This window comes from Capricornis sumatraensis, chromosome 13 (genome assembly GCF_032405125.1).
Source record: "Capricornis sumatraensis isolate serow.1 chromosome 13, serow.2, whole genome shotgun sequence".
Classification (NCBI taxonomy): Eukaryota; Metazoa; Chordata; class Mammalia; order Artiodactyla; family Bovidae; genus Capricornis; species Capricornis sumatraensis.
In genome coordinates this window covers 27,384,481-27,408,963 of record NC_091081.1, presented here as the reverse complement: position 1 = coordinate 27,408,963, position 24,483 = coordinate 27,384,481, and the positions used below count along the sequence as shown (strand labels likewise).

Sequence of the window (24,483 nt, the reverse complement as noted above, 5' to 3'; positions counted from 1 at the left end):
GTCAACTTTTTAGTGATGGCCATTCTGTCTGGCATGAGGTGGTACCTCATGGTAGCACTTACTTGCTTTTCTCTAATAATTAGTGATGTTGGGCATCTTTTCATATGCCTGTTGGCCATCCATATGTCTTCTTTGGAGAAATGTCTACTTAGGTATTCAGCCCAGTTTTTTAAACTAGTTAAGATTCATGTAAGCATATCATGAGTAAAACAAATCATATTAATCATACCTTGAGAAGAGAGCATGGTTTTTGCTTTTTGAATTTTTATTAGGATATAGTTGATTTACAATGTCGTATGAGTTTCAGGTGTCCAGCAAAGTGAATCAGTTATACATACATCCACTCTTTTTTAGATTCTTTTCCCGTATAGGTCATTGCAGAGCAGAGTTCCCAGAGCTATACATTCTGTCCTGTTACTTATCTATTTTATATAGACATAGAGTACTGTGTATATGTCAGTCCCAACCTCCCAATTTATTCCTCCCCTCCTTACCCCTTAGAAACATAAGGTTGCTTTTGTTTTCGGAAACTCTTTCTGTTTTGTAGATAAGTTCATTTGTACCCTTTTTTTAGATTTCCATGTGTAAGCAATATCATATGATATCTGTCTTTCTGACTTCATTCATTGTGACAGTCTCTAGGTCCATCTGTGTTGCTGCAAATGGCACTATTTTGTTATTCTTATGGCTTAATAATATTTCATTTTATATATATACACACACACACTACATCTTCTGTATCCATCTCTCTGTTGATGGGCATTTAAGTTGCCTTCATGTCTTGGCTATTGTAAATCATACTAAAGTGAACACTGGGGTGCATGTATCTTTCTGAGGTATGGTTTTCTCCAGATATATGCCCAAGAGAGGGATTGCCAGGTCATATGGTAGCTCTATTTTTAGTTTTTTAAGGAACCTCCATACTTTTCTCTGTATTGGCTGTACCAGCTTACGTTCCCCGCAATAGTGTCAAAGGGTTCCCTTTCCTCCACGTCCACTCTAGCATTTATTATTTGCAGATTTTTTGATGATGGCCATTCTCACTGGTGTGAGGTGACACCTCGTTGTAGTTTTGCTTTGCATTTCTCTAATAATTAGTGATGTTGAGCATCTTTTCATGCACCTATTGACCATCTGTATGCCTTCTTTGGAGAAATGTCTATTTAGGTCTCCTATCCATTTTTTATTTTCGAGTTGTGAGCTGTTTGTATATTTGGAAGTTAATCCCTTGTTGGTCTCATCATTTGCAAATATTTTCTCCATTCTGTAGGTTGTGTTTTCATTTTGTTTATAGTTTGCCTTGCTCTGTAAAAGCTTGTAAGTTTGATTAGGTCCCAGTTGTTAATGTTCTTATTTCTATTAATTTGGGAGACTGACATAAGAAAGCATTGGTACAACTTACAAGAAGATTGACAATATTAAATGTTACTGAATTTCAAAGCAACTGGATTCTCATGAACTACTCAGAGTAGAAAATTATATAAAATTAGAAAACTCTTAGGCAATTTATTTTATTTTATTTATTTTATTATTTTTGGCAATTTATTTTAAAGAGAAAATATACCATGTGATATACCAGTTCTATTTCTAACTATTCTTTCTACAAAAGAAATGAAAATATATGTTCTCAACAAAACTTATACAAAAATGTTTATAATAGCATGATTCATAGTAGCCCCAAACAGAAAGAACCCCAAATGTCCATCAATAGACAAATGACTAAATAGTGGTATAGTTATACAATGGAATATTATCAGAAATAAAAAGAAACAAGCTGATATATCCAATATGGGTAAATCTTAAAACATGATGTTGTGCCAAAGAATCCAGACACAAAAGAGTGCAAACTGCATGATTCTATTTAAATGGAATTCTGAAAAGACAAAACTAATATTTGGTGATAGAAAACAGAACAGCGGTTGCCTTTGCGAGTGTGGGGGTATTAACTAGAAAGGAGAAGGAGGGAATTTTCTGGAGTGATGAATTTGTCCTGTTTCTTGATTTGGGCTTTGTTATAGGGATATATGGGCTTCCCAGGTGGCTCAGTGCTAAGAATCTGCCTGCCAAAGCAGGAGACACAGGTTTGATCCTTGGGTTGGGAAGATCCCCTGGAGTAGGAAATGGCAACCCACCCGATATTCTTCCTGGGAAAATTCCATGGACAGAGGAGCCTGGCAGGCTGCAGTCCATGGGGTTGCAAAGAGTTGGACACTGAGTACACACACGTGCACACCTAGAAAGTTCTCAGAGTCCTTTGAATTGTATAGTTAAGATGTCTTCATATTGCTGCTTGTGAGTTATGCCAGTAGATATTTAATCATACATTTACAACTAAAATATGGCACCTGCAGCTGAATTCAGTCAAATCTTGAACATCTTGTTTATAATTTAAGGTCTGCAGGTTTCCATTAATTTAGGTTAATCTTACAACCAAAAGAAAAGCTTGTTACATGTTAGCATTTTCTTGAAGCACCAGATCTTTCAAAGAGGGACTCCCAGGACCAACCAATGCATACAAGAGAATAAATGCAGAAGACAAGACCCGAGGAAGGCCGAAGTCTGCAGTGTTTAAAGTGTGTCTTCTTCCTCCTCAGTATTCCTTCTACCGTACTCTCTGTGTCCATTTTCCCCACCACAAGGGAGATCTTTTAAGAGCAATTTCATAGCTCAAAAATTCTACTTTTCATAAAACACTGGAGCACAGTTCAGCCGAGTTCTTTGCCACTCTGTAACGAGGATTGCTGCGTCTTCAGTTTCCAATTTCCTTTCTCCTGTTTCTCATTTCCATCTGAGAACTCACCAGAATGGTCTTTAATGTTCATATTCCTACCAGAATTCTGTTCATGATTACTTACAGAAGATGGAAGCTTTCCCTCAGTTCTCTTTTCCTTCTGAGCCCTCACTAGAATTGCCCTTAATATTTTGTTTCTAGCACACACGTCTTCCAGCCTCTACCTACTCCCCAGTTCTGAAGCCCCTTCTGTATTTTTAGGTGTTTGTTACTGCCACAGCCCACTTCTTGGTCTAAAGTATGTATTAGTTTGCTCAGGTTTCTGTAACAAAATACCATAAACTGGGTGGCTTAAATCACAGAAATTTATTTTCTCAGAGTTCTGGAGGCCGGGAAGTCCAAGATCAGTCTGGCAGAGTCAAGTTTTCTGTAAACACTGCCCTCCTGGCTTGCAGATGATCGCCTACTGGCTGTGTCCTCACATGGTGGGAAGAGGGGTTGTGGGGGAGAGAGAGAAAGGAGAGAAGAGAAAGGAGGAGAAAGAGGAGGGAGAAGGGAGCAGGGCGACAGAAGGGGGCGCCCGGGCATGTGCACTCTAGCACCTCTTCTTAACGGGACACCCATGTTATTGGATCAGGGCCCACCCATATGACCTCATTTAACCTTGGTTACGTCCACAAACACACCATCTCCAATACTGCCACACTGGAGATGAGGTCTTCAACATAACAATCAGGGGAGGACACAGACATCCAGTCCTTAATAGCGTGTGTGAAAAAATTTCTGTAAGTCTGAAGAGCAGAAAGTGAAAAGTCACAAGGAATGTGCTAAATATATATTAATGTTTTAGGCCAGTATTTTCATTTCTTTCCCCTATGTTCTGTTCTCTCATTTAGATCAAATGAACAAATACTCCTATTTTGTTTGTGTGTTGCTTGTCCAAGCTGTCTTTCTATTACCTGCTAGATAAATGCTATGTGAGCTTTTAATATAGATGCCCTCCTCTTCAAGAACCAAAGGGAAGGTGGCTTCTAAAGAAGACGGCTAACTTGGCTTAATCTTTTACTCAAATACTGTTTGAACTATTTGTTCCTCTAGAGTGATATTATGACTTTGGAACCAAAAATATAAGATATGAACCTATTTTAAGAAAATAATGCCCCAAGGGAACCCTGTACACTGTTGGTGGGAATGGAAATTGGTGCAGCCATTGTGAAAAAAGTATGACATTTCCTCAAAAAACTAACAAATAGAAATACCATATGATCCAGCAGTCCTACTCCTGTCTATCCAGATAAAATGAAAATGCTAATTCAAAAAGATACACGCACCCCAGTGTTCAGAGCAGCATTACTTAAAATTGCTGAGATAGGGAAGCAACGTGTCCTTCAACAGAGGAATAGATAAAGATGGTGATATATATATGTATAATATATATCCCATTATGTATTATATATATAATGGGATAGTACTCAACCATAAAAAAGAATGAGATTTTGCCATTTGCAACATGGCTAGACTTGGAGGACATTATGCTTAATGACTGAAGGCAAAAGGAGAAGGCGACAACAGAGGATGAGACGGTTGGATGGCATCACCAATTCAATGGACGTGATTTTGAGCAAACTCTGGGAGATAGTGAAGAAGAGGGAAGTCTGTCATGCTACAGTCCATGGGGTGGCAAACAGTAGGACACCATTTAGCAACTGAACAACAATGCTTAATGAGATAGGTCAAAGACAGAAACTGTATGATATCACTTATATGTGGACTCTAAAAAATACAACACACTAGTGAATGTTTAAAAAAAAGAAACTGACTCACAGATACAGAGAACTAGTGGTTAACAGTGAGGAAAGGAGAGGGATGGGGGAAGGGCATGATAGGAGTAGAGGATTAAGAGGTACAAACTACTCTATAAAATAAACAAGCTACAAGGATATACTGTATAACACAGGAAAGAATAGTCACTAGAACTATAAATGGAGTATAACCTTTAAAAATTATGATTCACTGTGTGTGGTACACCTGAAACTTACATAATATTGTACTTCAACTATACCTCAACAACAAATAAATAAAAAAGAAATGCCTTTTCCTTATTCACAGAACAAAAATATATAGGTTCTTCTCCCTGTCCATACACAATTATGGCGTATCAAGGAATCATGTCAATGTACAAAACTGATGCTAATGACTCACCATATTATCTGCTGTGTTGGGCATCATGCCAGGTGCTGGGAGTGAAAGAATAAAACCCAGACCTTGTCCACAAAGAATTTACAGATGGCTAGGGAGATAGCCCGATACCTTCAAGCTATTTTCCCAGGAGTGATAAGGGGTTTGCGCAGTCATCCACTTTCTCTTACCCAGGTGGCTGGTTAGAAAGGCAGCTGTGGTCAAACTGTTCCGCAAGAGCAGCTCTATCCTGTGTGTGTCACAGTGTTAAATATAGAGTCTGTGTCAAGTGGTGAAGCAATATCTATTTTAAATAGAGTTGAAGTTTTTTTAAAAAAATTTATTATGTCGACTGCACTGGATCTTTGTTGTGGTTCACAGGCTTAGTTGTGGCATGTGGGATCTTTGTTCTTCAAGTAGGGGCCAAACCCAGGCCCCCTCCATTGGGAGCATGGAATCTTATACATTGGACCACCAAGGAAGTCCCAGAGTTCAAGTTTTATGCTGAACGCTTATGTCACTTAAACATTCTTCAGTTCACTCCATGATGACTTTACCCATTGGAATAACATAGACGATTCATCAAGTAAATTGCAGGAGGGGGCAGCCAGGCACAACATAACGTCCTCATAAAAGAAACTTCCAGGGCCACTCTTCCCACAAAACGCTGCCTATTTGCTTTCTCTAAAACATCTTTCTAAATTTCCTTTTTTTTTTTTTAAAAAGGGTATCTCCCCTAGAGATGTTTAAAAAACTGTAATTTTGCTTCTGAGGTATTTGCAAGCCTTGCCTCTTTGGTTTTGTGACATCATAAGCATCCTAAATAAGATAACATACTCCAGCTCACAAGGAGACTCTGCATCTCTGCGGGACAAGTGTAATCTGAAAAGCTTCGAGGCACACACATCAGATTTTAACACTAAAACTTGTTGTAACAGGAGTTTTTCCTACACTTAAAAAATCCACAGTGACACAAAGTCAATTAAATTTTATTACAACCAAGAATATAAAATAAATGCAATGTAATTCATTTCTAACAGTCATTTCAAGAGGGATGTCAGGAAAACTCAAAAGCGAGAAACACTTGGCTCCAAAGCTGCAAGCTTGTCCTGCACCCCGGGGAGCAGGCCCCACTGGGGGGCAGCCGGCTTTCAGTGCACACCTCACAGTGTGTGTGCAAAGCATACACAGTCATGTCTAAAGTCGTACAAACAGGGATGCGTGCAGAAAAATGGCTGAAAAGAGAGACAAGAACAGGTACACTTCACATAGAGGAATTATGGGAAATACAAACTAGGCAGTTTAGAAAGGATATACCACATAACATATATAAAAAGGACTTTAAATTGTTGTTAAAAAGGACATCTTCAGTCCAGATTTTGTGTAATACTTTTAGTGTCTACACAGACAAATTTTTAAAAAAATTAAATAGTATTAATTTACTAAATATTTAGGCGATAACAGTGCATTAAGGATTTTTTTTCATATAATACATACATATCACTCCTTCGCAGTGATAGCATAGAAGAGTAAGTATGGCCTTAGGTACAACACATTTTTAAAAAACCCTAAAACAATGAACTTTGCCTTATGATATTTGTGACTATTCTTGAAGATTAAGTAAACCTAAACAGCTATGTTTTATATAAAATATTATTTATACTTGAATCCTTCAAGCTTCCTTTAGTCTGCCATTTCACTGCCTCTCTCCATTCCCCAGAAAGATAACATTACAGAGGTTAGCATTTGTAGTTTTCATAGACTATTCCTTCATTGTACAGTTTGTCACATACAAGCATTCCAAGCAGATTAAGCCGCAAGTCTTATTGTTCAACTATTTTTCCTCTTCTCTTCAGCAGAGAAAACAGCATCATTATAGAGGCATACAACTAGCAGTTGCTTCTCCAGGAATGAGGCAGTGAACACGTAAGTAAATGTCATCCCTTTCCATTCTTAAATGTAAATTGTGTTTACAAGAGCAAAAGAGTAGTGCAGAAGGCCAAAATTCTAAGTACTAAAGTTTTAAAACCACACAGATATAAAAATATACATGTCCTTGGTTTCTGTATGTTCCTGCATGGTCTGCTTCAGCATAAGGATTGTTTCAGCCTCATAGTGTCAGTACTGCCGCCAGGCTGCCTTACCTGTGAGCTCAGCTGTCCTGAAACTCGAGAATATTTTTTCCTAAATACACACCTTACCAGAAAAGCTAACTCAAAAACTGATTTGCAGTATGAAATGCAGAAAACCTTTGCTTTGATTCCTCCCTTCCTTTCAGTAACTTCCCCTGGTTTGGATGTCCACCCTGCATTCTCAGGGGACAGCGATCGTAATAAATTTTTGAAGAGGAATGTGGTTATTTGGGGAACACAAAAGTAAATTTTAACCTCAAAGATCTTCACAGGTTTCCTTCAAGGGCCCACAGTTTTAGGGCCCATGACTATGTTAAAGGCTTTGTTCTCCTTATACAAGGAAAAGGAAATTGTGAACCAAAATTATTTCAAAGGGTAATGGGCACCAGTGGGCATCACCAACTCTGAGGCAAGACCACAGGAGGAAAGGGCCAGTACCAGTGCAGTGACCAGAAAGAGTCACGTGTGTAATGGGCATATCTGGCTAGACCCTGTGTGAAGAACGATGGGAACAACTGATAAAATCCCTACCAGTTTCTGTATCAGTTCTGCCACTAAAATTCACTACATGCAAAGAAAGCAAGGTAGTCCTGTGATCATATAAGCACATATCACAAGGATTTATATCAAAGTGTATTAAAGGGCATGATATTTTGATTCATACACATATTTGGGTTTGTCTTTTACTAAATGTATGCCCCTCTCAAGGGCAGGAACAGAGCTTCTCTTTTCACTGTAATTTCCTACAAACTCAACTTAGTTGAGTATATTCTGCCTACAAGGGCCACCCAATTGTTGAAAGGCTGATGTTAACATTTCAAATATATATTAATGACTGTGGTGATACTTAATTGTTGCTTTTCTTGAAGGTAGATAAACAAAGAAATCTCTCTGTGATGCTTGTTTATTATAGGGCAAAACTTGGGATAATAACTCTCTTCAAGAGGGTTTAGAAGTAAACGAACAGACCTCATGTTCTAAGATGGTTTCATTTATAAGCCTGTCATCCCAGGAAGGCTTCCTGTCATGGACTCAGTCATGAAGCTCTTCAAGGACAGGAACTATGTCTTGCCCTTCCCATCTCCCCCAGCATGACCTGGACACAGGGGGAGGGTACCGTGAAGATCTGATGACACGGAGGCTTCAGGGCCCAGGACAGAACTTCACACAGGTGGCTACATTATACAGAGGGCTACTAGTTTCTCATTTTTAACAGCGGAAGCAGTAAATCACCATGGAGACAATCAATTCCTTCCAGTGGAGCAGGTCAACTGTTTCATCGTCCGTGTTCATCAGCGTCCCTACACAGTCTTTGTTATTAATAAGCATTATTATGCTGAGATCAGGAAGGTCCTTGCTGGCTACAGTATCACATCAATAGTGCAAAATGTATACTGGCTTCTGTCTAAAATCTTATTTTACTTGTGTATGGACCCAGAGTAGATAACCAGGTAGATAAGTTCACAAGGAAGAGTAAAAAAAAATGCATATAACTTGCATATAACAACGATCAGCTATTTCTTCTAGCTCAAGAAAACATTAAAACAAGGCTGGTGCTGCTAGTAGCATTTAGAAGAACACAAATTTCTTGCCCCTTTCATTACAATGGAAGCTCTTAAGTCTTTACATTTCTGTGGGACTCTGGGGAGCTTCCTTATGCTGGCTAAGAAAGAACTCACTGGCTAAGAGCAAACTCAGCCTCTAATTCATAGATCATAGAAATGTAAATATGTACTTAGATAATATAGTCGTATACTATCTGCCCATAGTTTAGGCACAAAATTATTACGTTTTCTCCTAGGGGCAAAAGAAAGCATTCAGTGCAATGAAAAGATTCTTGATAGAATTAAGTTTCAGTAATAACAGCAAAATTATGCATACATCATACATACTTGAAACATGAACAAAACCTAAACTTGTAACATGCTTTGAAAATAGTCACTCTATGTCTAACACAAATACGAATGGAGAACACTGCTTTTTGTTTTAAAAGCAGATTAATCTGCAGGCTTCTATTTGAGTACCCTTGATTATGTAAGAAAGTTACTCAAGCTGACCCAGATGTGAAGAAACCAACAGTTCTTTAGAGAAGCCAGCTGTATGTACAATACACAAGAAAAGCTTTTCCTTCAAAGGGAAGCAATACATCCTGTGATCAGCATTACTCTTAAAGAAACCCAAGTGCAGTTAATCCTCTCTCCAGTTTTCTGGTGTGGGTCACCAGAGGACTGTATTTCATCAAAGCTCTTAAAACCCTTTTTAAAGTAGACTTAAGCTACATGAAGTTTAAAATTATCATTCTTAATTACTGAATACTATTCAGAATAAGATGATTCTGGGAACTAAGTTCCATATGAAGGATTATATAAAAATTACCACGTTTTAGTTCTTCATAGCATAAAGCATAGTAACTGCAAAGATCTAGGCTGTTTTTGGTTGCAGGTTCCCACTGTCCCACCACTTGTCTTTTTATTAGACCTTCCCTGAAACTAGATAAATAAAAATGCAATAGTAAGGTACTTTGGGACAGTAACAGTTCCGGTTTAAGACTTCCATGAACAAAAGAGTTGCATTCTGCAAAAACCACGCAGTGCTGTGAGAGGGGCATATCTACCTGTGTTGCTAGCTCAGTTCATGAAGTATAAAACTATATACCACTGGAGTCTTGTTTCTAAAACATTAAAATCCTAATAAAAGAGCTCTGGAAAGAGAAATCATAGCGATTGCTACAGCATGAGAAAGGTGCACCAGGAAATCCTTCCCAAAGATGCTGAAGGTTACAGAAGTTAAGTGCTGGGATTAGATCAGACGCTTTATCAGAGAAGTCTCAATGGGACACATGCAGGGAAAGGCTGTTGGGGAAACTTCACAAACATCTTCTTTAAGTCACTAAAGAAGAGACGTCAGTCAGTCTTGCAAAATGCTCCGTAAATAGTTTTCCTCCTAAGTGGCTGGCAGCATCAGAGCTTGCATTTTTGGTTCTCTTCAATGCAGACATCATATTGCTGGAGTCTGTGCTCTGGGCTGTGGCCGGTCAGTAGCGGTGGGCCTGGTGAGATGGGTGGTACTGTGCACTCTGCTGAGACGAGGAGGAGTAGCCTAGTGTGCTCTGGGACTGAGAGGATCCCTGGACGCTGCTTTGGTAATTCAGGCGCGAGCTGGAGTGCTAGGAGAGGAAACAGGAAAAGGGGATGACCTATGGGGTACGAGAGCAGCTCAAGATGTTCACCACAATAGGACACAGAAGCTGTAGGTTCTGACCCATGGTAGCTGACAGCTAATTTCATGTGTCAGTACGTTTTGCTGATTTCACATAGCCTGCTACCACTGTGCTAGCATGCACGAAAGCTGGCTGGATGTCTTTGGAAGATAAGCCACACGGGCAATGAGAAGTAGAGGGGAAATTGATGCTGACTAATTCTGGTTAGAGATTCTTTGCATAACTGAGATTTGCAAACAGGAAGAATCAATTTGGCATTTTGATCCAGTGGTGTTCATAATGTATACTGATGTGCTGTTAATTTTCTCATTATAAATAACAAACCTGTGACTAAGAAATCGTTTTTAGGAAAGAGTTTCCTCAGGTAGAGGCTAGAGTAGCCTCAGCAGCACCACCTACTTGACAAAGCAAGACAAGGTAGCAGCAAATAGGTGCTTTTTTTAAAATCAGCTTCAGATAACATTTAGAATTAAAAAAAAAAACTGTATGTGAAAATTCCCTCGAGAAGGCTGAGACAAATGTATTTCAATTCAGTGTATTTTTATTACCTTAAATGAAACATTCATCTTCATGGTATCAAGAACAAATATGAAAAAAAAGTAAAAGAAAAATTCATCTATAGAAATAGAATATAGTGCTTGGTTAACTATAAGCGTTAACTGCAGCTGTGTCTGGCTCTGCCCAGAAGACTGGTTCTTCCTGTGAGCAAAGCATGACAAGATCCTATGTAATAAAGTTATTGTGAAAGTGTTAGTCGCTCAGTCGTATCTGACTCTTTGTGACCCCACGGACTGTAGCCCGCCAGGCTCCTCTGCCCATAGGATTTCCCAAGCAAGAGTACTGGAGTGGGTTGCCATGCCCTCTTCCAGGAGACCTTCCCAACCAAGGGATCAAACCCAGGTCTCCTGCATTGCAGGCAGATTCTTTACTGTCTGAGCCACCAGGGAAGCCCAATAAAGCTATTACTTGAAGTTTAAAATGTAAATGACCTTGAGGTGGCATTGGTGGGTTTAATGAAGGACAAATCAGCAAGGCTGCCCCACTCAGTGCACGAGAGGCAGCCAAACTGGATTTGCAACATCTGGTCCAAGAAAACAGGGCAATAAGATAGTCTTGGTTAAAAATAATGCCGCTTAATTCCTTCCTTTGTTACACAACTCTTGGTCATATTGTTGTAAGAAGCCTTGACAAATCCTAACAACATTTATTGTAAGTTTATTATGGAAAAAAAAAAAGTTCTTTCCATTCACAAGGCCTACAGTTGTTAGGCTGCCTATGACTGCTTTTACTTTAGCAGATTAGACTCTGCACAATAGCTCCTCCATACTGGATAAAAAACAAATTTGGGAGAAGGAAATGGCAACCCACTCCAGTATTCTTGCCTAGAGAATCCCGTGGACAGAGGAGCCTGGTGGGTTGTTGTCCACAGCTTCACAAAGAGTCGGACACGACTGAAATGACTTAGCATGTATGCATGCATTGGAGAAGGAAATGGCAACCCGCTCCAGTATTCTTGCCTGGAGAATCGCAGGGACAGAGGAGCCTGGTGGGGTGCCATCTATGGGGTCACACAGAGTCGGACACGACTGAAGCGACTTAGCAGCAGCAGCAGCAGTGCTGATACTATGAGAGCTGCAAAGAGGTCTCTCATCCTCACCCTTCATGCTAATCTTTCCAACTAATTAGCTGAGAAAGCTATCCATGTCACAGAGATGCTAGTTTATTTTTAAGTAGACAGCTCAGTGTAGACAAAGAGAAACATCTGAAGAACTCCTAGATTTGAAAGGAGTAAATACACTTAGTTAAGTAATCTGTCCATGATTGACTATAATCAGTCTAATATAACATAATCAGAGACACCAAGATGTGCTAGTATATGATAAAGGTTTGTTGCTCATATAATACAATAGGAATAAACTAACGTTAGGGGGAAAACTGACTTTATAGTAAAATTCAAATATGTTCGTGACTGCTACCCAAATAGCAAGCTGCTTTGCAGACCAAACTGATGTCTTGATTAGTTTAATTGGAACCAGTAGAAGTGCTATTATATGGCTGCTTACAGGGAATCTTCCAAGAGAAGTTTTCAAAGTATTTGTGTTGAGATATTCAAAATGTAAAGCCAGTTTAAACAGCTATTTATTATGTCTTTCTTGTTAACGTTTCTCTGGTTTCCAGTTCCTAATCAGTGAGTTTATGTCTTCGCTGCCTGTGGTTTTGTTTTCTATTATCTCTCTCCTACGTGCTCCTTCTCCACCAGTTCCCTGAAGGACTGTGGTTCTAAACCTTTTTTTAAAGTCTTTTGTTTCCCTTCTTAGATCTTAAGTTTGTTACTACCTTGAAAACATTCCCCCCCCCACCCGCCCCCGCCACAAGATTCCCTACAGTTTTCACCCGTATTTTTACCTGTCTCTCCAAACATCAATCCTTAGGGTTTCTTCCTTTAATTTCTTGAATGGTAATACAGTTGTAGTTTGTAGTTTGTTTGAATCTCAACAAATGTATTTTCTTGTCTCAGAATTATTTCTTGTGAGATTTAACAGTTATTCCCGACGACTCTTTGTCCCTGTCTCTTCTGCCATGTGGCTATGTACTGATTATTCCCTCCCAGGAATGGCAAATCCTTCTGAAGTATGCTGCTTCCTTTGTTCACAGTGAGGCACCATTCCTCTCCCTTTCAACTGCTTATCTAGGGGTCTTTTTCAGACCCAAACCTGACAGACAGCTGGAAGGGTAAAATGAGGAATGTTGAGGAGGAGCTGCCTGCCTCACCTTCCTTCCTCAGGGTTGTAAGATAAACAAGAAACAAAATATCTTGCAATTACATGAAATGACAAAAATCTTCATTTTCATATAATGCCCTAGAAAGACTAGGACTGTAAAATCAAACTTTAGAGTTAAGCACTGCTTATTTCTAAAAGGATCTATTTTAAGTATTGTTGTCTAGCCACTCAGTTGTCTGACTCTTTGTGACCCCCATGGACTGCAGCCCACCAGCTCCTCTGTTCATGGGATCTTCCCGGCAAGAATACTGAAGTAGGCTGTCATTTCCTTCTTCAGGAGAATCTTCACGACCCTAGGATGGAACCTGCATCTCTTGCTTGGCAAGCGGATTCTTTACCACTGAGCTACCTGGAAAGTCCGTATGTATACTTACCATTTCATAAAATGTATTGCTAAAAAAAGAGACAACAGGCTCAAAATGGAGTCATTTGTGTTAAGCCCATGTAACCAAACTGAAACTTAATACCTAACCTAAGTGCAGTTTCAGCCCCTCCCAGGAATGTACTCTTCCCCAGTCAGTCTGCAATCTCCACTCAGCACTTGAGAAGTAATCTACCTGGTAGACTCCTGCAGTCCCCAGAGGAAGGTGCCCTGGCCTGACATGATCAGCTCTCTGCTAAAGCAACATCCTGTCCCACCTCCTCCTACCTACAGAAGTCCAGAAGTCTTTCCTTTCGCACAGCTCTTCAGAGCCTTTTTCTATATGCTAGATGAGCTGCTACCTGATACATGAATCACTGAATACAGCCAATGAGACCTTTTAAAATTTGCTCAGTTGAGTTTTGTTTTCTAACAGTATGTCAACATGAAAAAGTACAACATTGAGGGGGAGTACCTGATAATCTGAGGGCATAACAGGCCCGCCCGAGTTTGTGCCTGAAGGCCCCAGCCGCGGTTTCTTGTTGGGAGGCACCTGGTTAAGGCCGGAGTCCTGGCTATGCTGCAGCCCTGCTCCGGCCGGCCCGGCCCCTGCACCTCCTGCAGTCCCGTTGGTCTGGGTGCTGTTCTGCTGCTGTGGGGGTGCCTGCGGGGGGGCAGCTGCCTGCTGTGGAGGGGCTGTGGGCTGCTGATGTTGGTTCTGCTGCTGTTGCTGGTTCTTATGAAAAGAGAAAAACAAAGGCAAGCTTGGTATGGAACGAAATCACGCCTGTCATTGTAGGATATGCATATGAGACTGTCAGCCAACCTGGGGAGAGACCTACGTGGGACACCAAAGTGACTGGCATGCCTGGAGAATGGAGCAGCCAGGGAATACAGCACCCCCGAAGGTGAGTACAGAGCCCCAAACAGGACTCGCTCTCTGAAGTTCATTAGATCGCACAGTAATCCTCCCTGTCAGGGACAGACATTCCACTGAAGACACAGGCCCAGAGGAAAGAGCAACTCCTTGAAATAGCTCTAACAGTCTTTTCAGTCAATTTGGAAAAAGAACGGCTGTGTGGGGAGGAGTCAGTACAATCAAAGCATGGAGTGATGCTTTAAAAGCAGCCGGCATAAAATGATGGCAGTGGCACTGAACCAACCAAAGCAAGCATCAAGAATTGGGGAATAAAATAGACTGTAAAACAAATCAGGAAGTTCATTTATCTGTGAATGCATATCTCAAACTGCAGAGTACATCTACAATAAAGTAAATACACAATTAAATAACGTGCAGTTAAATATATAGGAATTACTACATTTATCCTTCCCTAAGTGCAATTCATACCTTGTCACCTTTTTCTTCAGGTTCATCTTCATTAAGGAATTCTCGTTTGGGGTATGGAATCTGGCAGCCAGCAAACACACTACAAATCATTGAAGGAAAAAAAAAATACATGTCATGACCTAAAATCTATAGTATGATTGACCTTGTGCATTTAAAATTCCACTTTTTAAAAAAATTTCCTACTCTTCATCTGTGGCTGGTATGCCTCTCAACACAATTTAAGCAATAAGAAAAGAACAATTTGTCATCTAAGTTTTACACTAGTATAACTGCCCCTTTCAATAACATCTTAAAACTGCGTTTAGCTAGTTGACATATGTAACACAGAAATTTCTCCACACAAACTTCATCAGCACTAAAAAGAGCTGACTGTGTATTTGCTTCAACAATGAAAATAATTTTTTTCTCAAGAAAAGCTGTACCTCTAATATCAGTAAGTCCAAGCACAATTTATATCTGTGGGTATAATAAGGATGGGGAAATGGAGAAGTATAATAACACAGCAGAGACACAGAATTTTAAAAGCTCAGTTCCCTACTGGTTTGGTGTAAACTGTTCTGGCTGACCGATCTATAATAAAAGTCCCATCTGTTCTCAGCTTCAGTTTTTGTCTGTAAAACTGACTAATGATCATTCCATAAACTTGTTTTCATTCACACCTCTTTACAGCTTTGCCTGTTTCAAAGTACAGGACCTCTCGACTAGTGTTTCCCGAGGTGGTATTAACCAAGGAAATAAAAGACTCGAGTAACAAGTGCTTCCCTTGCCTTTAGCCACCACCGCACACCTTCAACCTGGAGCAAAGTGCACAGAAAAGGAAGGATACATACTCTAATGTCGGCAAGGGGTCCTCCTGAAAATAGGGATCCTGCAGGGCCTGCTCGGAGGTAATTCTCTTGGTTGGATCCATCGTAAGGAGTTTCTGAAGCTAGAATCACACACAAGAAATTGACAGCACAGGAAAGTCTGCTTCCAGGTGAATGTTTGGACTGTGTTGATGTCTAACAGAATTAACATCAAGTGCCCATTTATTGATACACTGCACACATTTATGCGAAACTGACAGAAATGATTAGCAGTGAAGCCGTTTTAGAATTTTTTTTTTTTTCCTACTGGTAAACCACTGGAAACAAGGCTAAAAGTCAAGGGTGATATCTCAAAGGAAAAAGATTTAATTTTGCCCCAGCATCCACCAGTTTCCTTTTTTTCCTGAAGAGGAGGAAGAGCTGGGACAATTTCACAGTAAGTGGGGTAGGGTGAGAGCTGTGCTAAGGATCACCTTCCCACTCTGGAGAGATGCACCTACCAAAAGGAATACTTTGCTGTCAGGCTTGACCTTGTGTTTCTCCATGTACTTTATGAGGCTACTGTTGGCGTACCTGCAAAGACATGACATCCACACACTATTGAGGACATTCACACAATTGAGATCTTTTAATGGAAGGTTCCAAGGTTGGTTTTCCTATGAGGTATGTATTCATTTAAGCCATTGTTTTGTTTTGTTTTCTGATTAAAAAGGAACACAAAACCAAATGTTGGTAAATGTGTAAAAAATAAATAAGAATTGTTACACACTGCATGTAAGAGTTTATACTGTTAGAATTACTTTGGAAAATAATAATGCATTAACCATTAGAGCTGAAAATGTGACTATCCTGTGATCCAGCAATTCCTTCCTATGTACATATTCTATATCAGGATATCAACTGCTCAGGCTGAGGGGTGAGTAAATGGGTATTCACTTTATTATTCTAAATAGACTACATATTTTCATTATGTATATTCTTTCCTACATATGAAATATTTCAAATTTAAAAGGTCAAGAAACAGGTAATATATGTTTATGGTAAAAAATTTAGAGAATATAAAAAAGTATAAAGAAAAATTTGAAAACACTCATAATCAAGCTAGGAAGCAATTTAAAAAACTCTTGTCATCAAGATTTGATAATTTTCCTTTGGCATTTCTTCTGTGCATACATATATATACACACAAAGAGGTATTTGTTTTAATAAAATTGGAATCATAGTATATATAAGTTGTCCTTAATGTTGTTTTATAAGTGTTTTCTCTTGCCAAATGCTCTTTAAGCTTTTTATTTGTACTGGTTGAACATTTTCTACTGTTACTAATGACACTTGTTTCACAACACTTAGAAAGTACAGATCCTAAATCTGGTACACATTCAGGGGGACAGAACTGCATGGCAGGTGAGAATCAGAGGCCCCTCCCAGACCCTGACTCAGTCATTTACCAGTTGTGCAATTTTGGGCAGTTAGTTAACCTCTAACTAGGTGCCTCATCTTAGCTATGTGTGGCTGCTTTGATGCTTTTTCAGGATAAAGTCTTAGATTTATTAAGTCAAAGGGTAAGTACATGCCAAAGCCTTTTGTGTGTGCTCTAGAACTTGCTACATGAACCTGGCCCTCAGACCAGTAGCATGGGCACCGGAAAGCCTGCACTAGGCATGCAGGTTCAGTTCAGTTCAGTTCAGTTCAGTCGCTCAGTCGTGTTCGACTCTTTGCGACCCCATGAATCTCAGCACGCCAGGCCTCCCTGTTCATCACCAACTCCCGGAGTTTACTCAGACTCACGTCCATTGAGTCAGTGATGCCATCCAGCCATCTCATCCTCTGTTGTTCCCTTCTCCTCCTGCCCCCAATCCCTCCCAGCATCAGAGTCTTTTCCAATGAGTCAACTCTTCTCATGAGGTGCCCAAAGTACTGGAGTTTCAGCTTTAGCATCATTCCTTCCAAAGAAATCCCAGGGCTGATCTCCTTCAGAATGGACTGGTTGGATCTCCTTGCAGTCCAAGGGACTCTCAAGAGTCTTCTCCAACACCACAGTTCAAAAGCATCAATTCTTCGGTGCTCAGCCTTCTTCACAGTCCAACTCTCATATCCATACATGACCATTGGAAAAACCATAGCCTTGACTAGATGGACCTTTGTTGGCAAAGTAATGTCTCTGCTTTTCAATATGCTATCTAGGTTGGTCATAATTTTCTTCCAAGAAGTAAGCGTCTTTTAATTTCATGGCTGCAGTCACAATCTGCAGTGATTTTGGAGCCCAAAAAAGATACAGTCTGACACTGTTTCCACTGTTTCCCCATCTATTTCCCATGAAGTGATGGGACCGGATGCCATGATCTTCGTTTTCTGAATGTTGAGCTTGAAGCCAACTTTTTCACTCTCCTCTTTCACTTTCATCAAGAGGCTTTTTAGTTCCTCTTCACTTTCTGCCATAAAGGTGGTATCATCTGCATATCTGAGGTTATTGACATTTCTTCTGGCAATCTTGATTCCAGCTTGTGTTTCTTCCAGTCCAGCGTTTCTCATGATGTACTCTGCATAGAAGTTAAATAAGCAGGGTGACAATATACAGCCTTGACATACTCCTTTTCCTATTTGGAACCAGTCTGTTGGTCCATGTCCAGTTCTAACTGTTGCTTCCAGACCTTCATATAGGTTTCTCAAGAGGCAGGGCAGGTGGTCTGGTATTCCCATCTCTTTCAGAATTGTCCACAGTTTCTTGTGATCCACATGGTCAAAGGCTTTGGCATAGTCAATAAAGCAGAAATAAATGTTTTTCTGGAACTCTCTTGCTTTTTCCATGATCCAGTGGATGTTGGCAATTTGATCTCTAGTTCCTCTGCCTTTTCTAAAACGAGCTTGAACATCTGGAAGTTCATGGTTCACGTATTGCTGAAGCCTGGCTTGGAGAATTTTGAGCATTACTTTACTAGCATGTGAGATGAGTGCAATTGTGTGGTAGTTTGAGCATTCTTTGGCATTGCCTTTCTTTGGGATTGGAATGAAAACTGACCTTTTCCAGTCCTGTGGCCACTGCTGAATTTTCCAAATTTGCTGGCATATTGAGTGCAGCACTTTCACAGCATCATCTTTCAGGATTTGAAATAGCTCAACTGGAATTCCATCACCTCCACTAGTTTTGTTCATAGTGATGCTTTCTAAGGCCCACTTGACATCACATTCCAGGATGTCTGGCTCTAGGTGAGTGATCACACCATTGTGATTATCTTGGTCTTGAAGATCTTTTTTGTACCATTCTTCTGTGTATTCTTGCCATCTCTTCTTAATATCTTCTGCTTCTGTTAGGTCCAGACAATTGCTGTCCTTTATCAAGCCCATCTTTGCATGAAATGTTCCCGTGGTATCTAATCTTCTTAAAGAGATCTCTAGTCTTTCTCATTCTGTTCTTTTCCTCTATTTCTTTGCACTGATCACTGAGGAAGGCTTTCTTATCTCTCCTTGCTGTTCTTTGGAACTCTGCATTCAGATGCTTATATCTTTCCTTTTCTCCTTTGCTTTTTGCTTCTCTTCTTTTCACAGCTATTTGTAAGGCCTCCCCAGACAGCCATTTTGCTTTTTTTGCATTTCTTTTCCATGGGGATGGTCTTGATCCCTGTCTCCTGTACATTGTCAGGAACCTCCGTCCATAGTTCATCAGGCACTCTATCTATCAGATCTAGGCCCTTAAATCTATTTCTCACTTCCACTGTATAATCGTAAGGGATTTGATTTAGGTCATACCTGAATGGTCTAGTGGTCTTCCCTACTTTCTTCAATTTCAGTCTGAATTTGGCAATAAGGAGTTCATGATCTGAGCCACAGTCAGTTTCTGATCTTGCTTCTGCTGACTGTATAGAGCTTCTCCATCTTTGGCTGCAAAGAATATAATCAATCTGATTTTGGTATTGACCATCTGGTGATGTCCATGTGTAGAGTCTTCTCTTGTGTTGTTGGAAGAGGGTGTTTGCTATGACCAGTGTGTTCTCTTGGCAAAACGCTATTAGCCTTTGCCCTGCTTCATTTCATATTCCAAGGCCAAATCTGCCTGTTATGCCAGGTATTTGTTGACTTCCTGTTTTTGCATTCCAGTCCCCTATAATGAAAAGGACATCTTTTTGGGGTATGAGTTCTAAAAGGTCTTGTAGGTCTTCATAGAACTGTTCAACTTCAGCTTCTTCAGCGTTACTGGTTGGGGCATAGACTTGGATTACTGTGATATTGAATGGTTTGCCTTGGAAACAAACAGAGACCATTCTGTGCAGGTACTCAGGCCCTATTCCAGATTCTAAATCAGAATCTGCATCTTTAACAAGGTCTCCAGGTGGTCTGCGGAATGTCTGAGATTCCACAGACATAATGTCTGAGAAGCATTCATTCTCCCCAGTAGGTATAAGTAAGAATGCCCATTTTATTATACACTTACCAACACCAGGTATTTTTAAGAAAATCTTTGCCATGTATATTAACTTAAAATTTTTTTTCCTCCAATACCAGGAATATTGTTTTGGCAAGGTAACCATTAAGTTTAGTGATGGTTAAATGGAACTTTAACGTTTATGTAGAAATGGAGTCTGTCAACAAAGTTTTGGTCTTTATGTTGAATCAACTGATTTCTTGAGTTAACTCTAGATTCTAAGGCTGTGTCTATCATAATGTAAAAGGTCTTGAAGTTGAAAAATCCTATTGCTAGATTCCCATTGTGGTTTCTTATTTTTTGTAGTGTTACAAATAGGGTAAACTGTCATTTTCTGTATTGTCCTCTTCTAGATTCACTACAATTTAGGAGCTGAACAATTTTAAAACTCTCTATATACATTATAAAGCATTTTATCAGCATGTGTATTCAAACATTCAATTTTTTAAAGTCAACTTATTTATTTCCTTTTAATTCTCTCTCACCTTGCCTTCTAATGAGCTAAAAAGAGCTGACACTTTGGAAAGATTACAGAAAAAATTCTATTGTTACCCTTCATAGTTCACATCAAGAGTAATTTTTTTGGTTCTTTTTATCTGATATAGTGAAAACAAGTTATTTGTTTACTTTTTAATGTCATTTGTCATAATATTATCTGGAATTTTTTATTATACTTTAGTGACTTGTATGTAAACTGGATTATATTTAGCTAATTTTTAATAAATTCCTTTTTGTGTTATGTATTAGCAGGCAGCTTTTATGTGGATGAAATTGTTTGCTTAGAAAGTATGGGCTCTTATCTCTGAACTTTTTCTGTTACTTTTTTACTAAATTTTATTTATCTTTCTAAATTTCTCTCCTATTATTTCTGGTTATTATAAATACTATCACTTTATGTAAAACTCTTCCTTTGGCCTTTAAATACTAAGATAAAATGTTGTGTCTTAATTAATTTTCTGTTATATTACCAGCTTATCTTCAATTACGTGAACCACTTTCATTTAATACCAATTTGACAAGTAACTAATGAACACACACTATATAGTAGGCCCTGGAGATGCCTATAATGGTGTATAAAATAGGCACGATCCATATTCTAGAGGGAAAGGCAGATAAGTGTTCAAAAGCCAACTGTCGAGCAAAGTGATGAGTGCTGAGAGAAGCAGCTCAGGATATGCCACCGGACTGCAGAGGGGAAGCATCTGACTAGAAGGACAAGGGGAGACCTCCTCAGGATAGAAAGGATAAGCAGGAGTTATCTGATGAAAGGGGTGGGAGGATGGTATCAATACATCCCAGACTGAGGGAACAGCATGTGTAAAAATCCAGGGGTCCAAGAACGCTCAGGGGTTTTGAGGATCTTAAAGAAATTTATGATGTGCAGCCCACAGAGTACAAAGTGGACAGAGGTTTAGGAGATAAATTTGGTGATGTAGACGCCCAGGCTTTTTAAGCCATATTTAAAAACTGAGAGCAGCGTGAAGACTGACATGTTCAGATGTGCCTTTAGCGATGACTGCAGAACAGGCAGTGAGTCAGAATGAAAACTGAGGGTAGAAATACCACTTATGAGGCCAATGCAGGATCCCAGGCAAGAGAGAGGGTAGAGGTCTGGTCTACAATAGTGGCAGGGCAGATGGAGAGAAATACAGAGATCTGAAGGATATTGAAACAAAGAATTTACTAGATTTGCTAATTGTTTGGACACTAGGGGATAAAATGGAAGACAGTGAGAGAGGAGAAGGATTAGGGACATCTTTAAGGTCTTTAGCCTGAACAATTAGGTAAATCATGGAGCCATTTCCTAAGATAAGAAATACAGTGGGAGGAAAAGTTTAGGAGGACAGATGATGAGCTCAGTTTGGGACACCTATTTTGAAGTATTTATGGGACACTCAATTTGGGATTCCAAAAAGCAGTTAGATACAAGGGTCTGAAACTTGGAAAGGAAATGGGAGTAGAATGTATCAATTGGGAACCATCAGCATAACTGATGGTGCGCTGTAGCCATCAAATCACAGAGACTGTCTAGGGAAATGTCTAGGGTGAGAAGAGAGCCCAATTCAGACACCTGAGCAATGTCAGCGCTCTGTTTAGGAGCTGCAAAGAGGCAAGGACCCCTACCTAGGACTGTGTGAAAGAGAGGCCCAAAATGATCAGTGCCATTCGCTGCTGCTTTATGAGGTCTGCTTTTGTTCCTACAAGCCATTTCTGTCCTGAAATTTCTCTCTGACACTTCCCAAAAGAGACTCTCTTCCACCTTTCCTCTAGGTGCACGTATTTATAACAAACTCCTCTCATTCCCACTCAGCACCCACATCCCCACCAGTTAGTTTTCCTCAGATCTTAGCCATGTGTTCTTCCTCCTGCCGCCCTTACTGGCTGCCTAGCCCAGCAATTCAGACACAATTCATGACACAGATAGAGATGGAAGTGCCATTGAACTGAGCCCCTTTCCAAGCTAAACAGAAGAGACTTTTAAACTATATTGACCCCTAAATTCTTAAAAGTTTTTAAATAAATATTTGCCTAAGCCTGGCATATACATTAACAACATTTGAAATATCTTCTTTAAATCATAAACATAATTAATATACTAACATCTAAGTTTCTGGTTTAAACAATAATCTATCTGGTTTTTAAAAGGATTCACTTAAATATTCCCACTGGATGTTACTTGTATGTAATATGGTATTACTTACGTTGTTCTTCTAAAGTCTTTCTGAAGTGTTGGGTATTCTGGCATCTTTCTAATATCTTCCCAGTCTTTATCTTAGGCAAAAAAAAAAAATACTGAATGTTGTTACAGGAAATAATGTTACTTATCAGAAATCTAGTTATTTTAGCTTAAAAATATACATAGAAATACTTAAAATATCCTTTTCAAAAAGAATGTTTTTGAAATATGACTCAAGTATTATTCTGAAAAAAAAATAAATTACCTGCAGGAAATCCCATGACACTAAATATTCGGTCTAGTTGATCATGATGAAAAGGATTGCTTGTTTTTATATCTTCCTGACGACAGTGAAAAATAGGTTCTGAAGTCAACAGTTCAGCAAATATGCAACCTATTGCCCATATATCTATGAAGGAAGAAAAACATATTTATTATATTTCTTTGGTTATAATTTCTTGGTATAATCACAACCTACATATAAAAAAATTTTTCAAGATAGGCAGATGGATGAAATAGGTAAAAGAGCTTAAGAGGTACAAACTTCCAAGGATGTTACAGGGATGAAACGTACACAAAGGGAATAAAGTCAATGGTATTGTAATAACTTTACAATGGTGACAGATGGTAACTAGACTTACTGTGATCATTATTTTGTAATGTATAAAAATTATATATGTCATATACCTTAACATAATACTGCATATTAAGTATAACTTTAAAAAGAAAAGAATCGCCCAAATAAATTTTAAAAAACTTTTTAGTGAATACAGTAAGTATATTAAGAAAACATATATATATGATATGAAATAGCTATATCACTGGGCTTCTCTGGTGGTTCAGACAGTAAAGAATCTGCCTGCAATGTGGGAGACCTGGGTTTGATCCCTGGGTTGGAAAGATCTCCTGGAGGAGGGCATGGCAACACATTCCAGTATTCTTGCCTGCAGAATCCCCATGGGCAGAGGAGCCTGGAGGGCTACAGTCCATGAGGTCGCAAAGAGCCGGACACGACTGAGCACTGAACACGGCACAGCTATACCATCACATAACAGACTGAAAGTCAAATAAAAAACATTTACTTGTAAATTTCCTGATCAAGATAAACTTGGGGACCTCAACTTAGCAAACAATGAATTTTCTTTACACTCAGGCAAAAGCCTTTCTAACCACTATTAGTAATTTGATTGCTGAAGCATTCAATTGATAATCTAAAACAAGGTGTAACACTCAAGATGTGATAGAATAAAATAATATCATGATCAGGTACAGTGATATGTTTCTTTAAAGCAATCGAAAACATAATGACTAGAATTTTTGAGTCGTCAGTCTAAACAGTACAGATTACACAAAATAATTTGGAAAAACTCAATTTTTGTCTGAAAGATACCAGCTTCAGTGTTTTCAAGAAGTGGTAAGGTCTGCTGCTGCTGCTAAGTCGCTTCAGTCATGTCCGACTCCGTGCAACCCCACAGACGGCCGCCCACCAGGCTCCTCCATCCCTGAGATTCTTCCAGGCAAGAATACAGGAGTGGGTTGCCATTTCCTTCTCCAACGCATGCATGCATGCTAAGTCGCTTCAGTCGTGTCTGACTCTGTGCGACCCTATGGACAGCAGCCCACCAGGCTCCTCTGTCCACAGGATTCTCGAGGCAAGAATACTGAAGTGGGTTGCCATTTCAAGAAGCTGATAAATACAAGTATATATAAGCATTGCGTGACACCAGTAAAGAGAAGTGATCTGAACATACTCACTTAGATGCTGCCCCAGCTCCACCATGCCAAGATAAATTGAGGCATCTTTCAGAGTTTTATTAACTACTTCAA

At 39.4% G+C, this 24,483-nt stretch overlaps 1 protein-coding gene across 2 annotated transcripts in view; it reads right to left on the bottom strand.

Moving 5' to 3' along the window:
• Nucleotides 1-10,075: 10,075 nt before the first annotated feature.
• CDK19 (cyclin dependent kinase 19) overlaps nt 10,076-24,483 on the bottom strand; it is a 167,264-nt gene continuing 152,856 nt past the window's right edge. For both annotated transcript variants that reach the window (XM_068985255.1, XM_068985257.1), the window contains 7 exons: nt 22,922-23,065; nt 22,682-22,751; nt 16,060-16,132; nt 15,584-15,681; nt 14,754-14,832; nt 13,881-14,141; nt 10,076-10,207 (listed from right to left, as the gene is read on the bottom strand). In XM_068985255.1, coding sequence (XP_068841356.1) covers nt 10,076-10,207; nt 13,881-14,141; nt 14,754-14,832; nt 15,584-15,681; nt 16,060-16,132; nt 22,682-22,751; nt 22,922-23,065 — 857 coding nt within the window. The remainder of the gene's footprint in view (nt 10,208-13,880; nt 14,142-14,753; nt 14,833-15,583; nt 15,682-16,059; nt 16,133-22,681; nt 22,752-22,921; nt 23,066-24,483) is intronic.